Here is a 5301-nt window from a genome sequence, read left to right as displayed (position 1 = left end):
CTCGGAGCCCTGTACGGCCAGGTCAGCCGCCTGGCCCCGCTGAGCAGCAGCCGCAGCCGCTTCCACGCCTTTATCCTGGGCCTCCTCAAGTGAGTTGCCTCTGCCACCGCCCGGCCACGACCTCAGTGGGGGCTGCAGGGACGTCTTGGGCGGGACACAGTAGTGGTGCCCGTGTTCTCAGAGAAGGACTCCTCTCCCCCAGCCTCTTCTCGCTGGAGCCCCCAGCTCCCTAAACGTCTTCCTTGCTTCCTTTCTCCCCCAGCACGAAGCAGCTGGAGCTGTGGTTTTCCAGTCTCCAGGAAGATGCAGGTTAGAGGCTCAGATGGGAGAAGGTGGTCAATGGGCCGGGGGAGGGAGGGGCATCTCCCTTGCTGGTTCCCATTGAGGCCAGAAGGGTGTTAATCCAGACCTTTGATCTTACTGCTCTTCTTTCTGCTTAAAACTCTTCCAAGGAGTCCTGCTGCTCTCAGGAAGGAAGACCCAAAGCCTTGATTATCTGGCCTCTGCCCTCTTGCCCCACCTTGAGGTCCAGGGCTTTCCTGGTCTCGCCAGCAGTCTTCCTGTCTGGCTCTTCTGGCCCCAGGGCCCTGCCAATGCTGCTTCTCCAACTAGAATGGGCCTCTCTGCCTGCCTGCCTGCCTGCTTGCTTCCTCATGAACTTTTTTTCATCCTTTGAGTCCTTCCTCAGTGGGGCCCCACCTCCCGCCTCAGGCTAGGCCAGTCTCCACCCCATTGTGTGTGTGTTTCTGCAACTCTCTGTCTTCCTTTCTAGTTCTCACCACTTGCTCTTGTCTTAAGGCTAGTTCCACACAGGCAGGGAGGGATGCATCAGTCCTAGATCCCACCGTGTCCCTCTCTCGCTGTTGCAGTGCCTAGCACAGAGCGAGGCCTGGGAGGATGTTTGCTGGCTGGTGGGCTGATGGGACTCTTCTGGGACTGGGCCCAGGTCGGGAACTGATGGCCTGTTCTTTTCCAGGCCTGCTGTCCCTCCTGTACTTGCCCACAGGATTCTTCTCCCTGGCCCGGAGTGGCTGCCCTTCCCTGTCCACAGAGCTGCTGCTCCTGCTGCAGCCGTTGTCGGTGCTCACCTTCCACCTCGACCTGCTCTTTGAGCACCACCACCACCTGCCCCTGGGCCCGCCTCAGGCCCCTGCCCCTCCAGGTCCACCGCCAGCCCTGCAGCAGACCGTGCAAGCCATGCTGCACTGGGGGGGGCGGCTGGCCCAGAGCCTCCGGGGGACTCCCAGGGAGGCTGCTCCAGACCCCTCGGCACCCCACAGCCCTCCCACAGCAGGCAGCTGGTGGGAACAGCTGACCCAGGCCTCCCGGGTCTATGCCTCTGGGGGCACCGAGGGCTTCCCTCTTCCCCGGTGGGGCCCCGGGCATCATGGGACTGCCACTGAAAGTGCACAGGAGAGACCCCCATCCGCAGAGGCATCCGTCCCAGGCAGAGGCGTGTGGCTGGGGAGACTGTTTGGAGTGCCTGGGGGCCCTGCAGAAAATGAGAGTGGAGCCCCAAAGTCCAGGTAATGGGGTGCGTTGTCTCCTCCATGACCTTCTGACTCTTAGCTCCCCCAGTGGCCTCATTTGAAACACCACTCCTTTAGGTCTGAGGTTGGCAGCCTGTTTTCTATAGCTGTGAGCTGAAAATGGTTACTTTTTAATGGCTTTATAAGTACCTACACAATGTGCTTGATTTTGCCTCTGGGTTTTCAGGGTCTATAATACAGTCACCCCTAGATGTAAGTAGGGGATTGGCTCCAGGACCCCTACATGTACCAAAGTCTGAGCATACTCAAGTCTTACAGTCAGTGTCTACAAAAAACCAAGAAAAAACTGTATTTTTCCATCTGTGTTTGGTTGAAAAACAAATTCACGTATAAGTGGATCCATGACGTTCACACCTGTGCCGTTCAAGGGTCAGTTGTACTTATTACCTGGACTTTAGAAAAAAGGAAAAATGTGCTGACTTCTACTCTAGGCCTGAACCATCGGTCGCTCTTGACTGGCTTCAGTTATTCTGTAGTCACCCACCTGCTGGTTCTCCCTGAGCCTGTCCAGCTGGTTCCATAGGTTCCTTGCGACTTTTGGTATTGTGGACCTTTGTTGTCACCTCCCAAGTCATCCTAACGGTGCCTGTGTCCCACAACTGCCACTCTTCCCCCTTTTAAACTACAGCCAGGCCCCTTGGCCTCTCCTTTCAAACCCCTAGGTTCTTGGGTTCTTTTTCTGAAGATGGAGTGATCTCTGTGACTCTATGTCCTTTCTTCCAGGAGACCTTCCAGCTGGCTGCCCCCAACAGTGAGTGTGTTGGCTTTGGTAACACGGGGGGCATCTCCTGAGACACCTTCTGAGGAGTTGGGGGCCTCAGTGCCCAACCCGGCGCAGTCCCATAGGTAAGGAGGGTTGGGAAGAATGCGCTGGTGTGTAATCAGGTGTACTGTGGTGTTTGAGAGTGTTGCTGTCTTCAGAGTGGACAGGAGGCAGTGTAAAAGACCCTGGGCTTTTAGGGTATTAGTGCTTAGTTTGCATTGCATCTTTGTTATTTATCATTGGTGTGATACTAATTTCTCTGGGCCTTGGTTTTTTTCCTCTGTAGAAAGAGGATAATTTACATTGATTTTGTTGTGAAGACTCAACATAATTTCATAAAAGCACTGGGTGTGGTGACTCACATCTGTAATCCCAGCACTCTGGGAGGCTGAGGCCAGAGGATTGCCTGAGCCCAGGGTTCGGGACCAGCCTGGGCAACTTGGCAAGACCTTGTCTCTACAATAAATAAAAAAAACTAGCCAGGCATAGTGGTACGCGTCTGTAGATGCAGCTATTTGGAAGGCTGAAGAAGGATCGCCTGAGCCTGGTAGGTTGAGGCTGCAGAGGCCATAAGTATGCCACTGCACTCCAGCCTGGGACTCCAACTAATATAGTAGGTCCCCAGTTGGTGATCTTTCACTATTGTGTATACACAGAGGGATTGTGCATCCCTTTATGGAGTCTTCTATTTTGACACCAGGGGTTGCTTCTACTTTGGAGTCTTTTTTCTTTTAGGTTCAGTCCATTCAACTAAGCATCTCGATTTTTCATTCATTCAGCAGTAATTTTCAAGTCGTTATGCTTGAAGGGGATACGTTCTGAGAAATGTGATTGTGTCATTGTGTGAACATTGTAGAGTGTACCAACACACACCTGGTACTACACACCTAGGCTGTAGGTTACAGCCTATTGCTCCTAGGCTACAAACATACAGCATACTATTCAGTGTACTGAATACTGTAGGCAGCTGTAACACAATGTTACAGGTCTGTATCTAAACATAGAAAAGGTAAAGGTACAATATCATAATCTATGGGACTGCTGTCATGAATGTGGTCTATTATGTGGTGCATGATTGTACTTACTGCATGCCAAGCATTGTGCTGGGGGGGGAATACAAAGGTAAACATTGGAGTCCCTGCCCTCAAGGAGCTTATGGTCCAGCGGAGATGTTAATGAATAAATGAACAACTACATAGTGATGACAGCTGGAGTAGAGGAAACCGACAGCAATGACAGTGAGGCTAGAGGGGCCAGTGGGCCTGTTCGGGAGCCTAGACTACTCTGAGGTAGTGGGACCTCTGAGTGGCCTTAAGACTGCGAGTGATGTGCCTGCTTGTTTTCGAAAGATCTCTGACTGCTGTGTGGGAAATGGGGCTAGGGAGGAAGACTGAGAGAGGTTCATGCAGACCAGTTAGGCTGTATGCGGTGGTCCAGAGAGAGGCCAGAAACCTAAAAGACAGCAGCAGAAGAGTTGAAGGGAAACAGTCAACAGAGGGTAGGCAGTGTGAACAGGAGGCAAGTTCTGGTGATGGGTTGGATGTGAGGCATGAGGTGCCCAGGTTCTTACCAGGAGCAAGTGGGTAGACAGTGGTGCCATTTGTCACTAGAGGGGACACAAAGGGAGGACTGGTTTTGAGGGTTGAGAGGAATTGTGTAGTTTGCGTATGTTGAATCTGAAGCACCAGCGAGAAAACCAGAGCGTGAAATAAGCGGCTGAAGAATGGGTTTGAAACTCAGGAGAGGGCGAGGGCCCCCGAGATAATCAATGTATTGATGGATGGTCCAGAGTCCAGTCCACATTCACTGACCTACAGGGGCCCTCCATTCAGTGGGTGGTGAGGCCTGGGGACAGCTGGGCACTCCCACCTCACTTCACGCCAGTATCTTCCTTTGGCTACCTTCAGGGCAGTTCGGGCTCTCTGTGACCACACTGCTGCAGGACCTGACCAGCTGAGCTTCCAGCGTGGGGAAGTGCTGCGTGTCATCGCCACAGTGGATGAGGACTGGCTCCGTTGTGGGCGGGATGGTGTGGAGGGTCTGGTGCCTGTGGGGTATACCTCCCTTGTTCTCTAGCCCAGGGGCCCTTCCTGCTTATGTGTCTCCCTCCTGTCACCTGGGAATGGAATGGCCAGTGAACACTAATCCATGTAAACCAACTATCCCAGAAGCATTTTCTGTCTGCAAAATGACATTTCTTTCGCTAGCCATTTCTGCTAATATTTAAAATAAGCGTTCCTTCTTCCTTCCCATGCCCCTCTGTAAGGTGAAATCTGCTGTTCTTCCAAATATATAAAAGGAATTGCCTTCCATGCAATCCCTTTCCTTTTTCCCCGTCTGTATAAGAGAACGTCTTCCTGCCAAATGGAAATCTAGTCCTCTTCCTTTTCACCCATAAGTGGACTGTGCCAGTACAGTATACGCCTTGGCTCCCTGCCCAGAAAGGCCTCTAGTTTCTTTCCTGTGTATGGAATTCCCCCCCCCCATGTTGCCTGTATTGATGATGTACTCATTGCTGTACTAGGTGCTGAAGCCTGGACACCCCTGGTGGGTGAGCCTGTGATGTTGGTCTGCCTCCTTCCTCCTCTGTCCCAATAAAGTGTGGGAGTTGAATGTGTGTGTCACTGTGGGTCTCAGGACATAGGATGTGAGGAAGGGGAGGAAGGACCTCTCATTGGAGGCCCAATCCAAGATGCTTCCTTCCTAGCCCATATTCAGTTAAAAAAAAATTTTTATTTAAAAAGTAAATTAGAAAAAGAAAGAGGCGATTCACCTCCTCACATGTTCAGTTCTTAGTGTTCCCTGGGGAATGAGGTAGCCCTGATTGGTTCCCAAATCTCACGAGTGCTTCTCTATTGTGAAACTTGCTTTATTAGACTGATATGATAGGAGCCTGAGTGAATATGAGGGAGGAGGGAAGATTCAGCTGGACCTTGAGCTTGTATTTACTAGGTTCATACCTGAGGTGAAGGGCAAGATGAAAATTTC

The 5301-nt window shown here is 51.9% G+C and overlaps 1 protein-coding gene across 1 annotated transcript; it reads left to right on the top strand.

The window, feature by feature from the left end:
• The first annotated feature begins 6 nt into the window (after positions 1–6).
• Positions 7–4926, top strand: RUSC1 (RUN and SH3 domain containing 1). The gene is made up of 5 exons (XM_021710327.1): positions 7–89; positions 263–309; positions 1007–1526; positions 2274–2396; positions 4221–4926. Exons 3-5 carry the CDS (start codon positions 1198–1200, stop codon positions 4387–4389), a joined length of 621 nt encoding a protein of 206 aa, XP_021566002.1. The 5' UTR covers positions 7–89; positions 263–309; positions 1007–1197; the 3' UTR covers positions 4390–4926.
• Positions 4927–5301: the final 375 nt, after the last annotated feature.

The sequence above is a fragment of the Carlito syrichta genome, unplaced genomic scaffold, assembly GCF_000164805.1.
Source record: "Carlito syrichta isolate Samal-C Ts95f unplaced genomic scaffold, Tarsius_syrichta-2.0.1 Scaffold288448, whole genome shotgun sequence".
Lineage (NCBI taxonomy): Eukaryota > Metazoa > Chordata > Mammalia > Primates > Tarsiidae > Carlito > Carlito syrichta.
The sequence above is the reverse complement of the archived record's forward strand: the minus strand, read 5'-3'. Positions and strand labels throughout refer to the sequence as shown.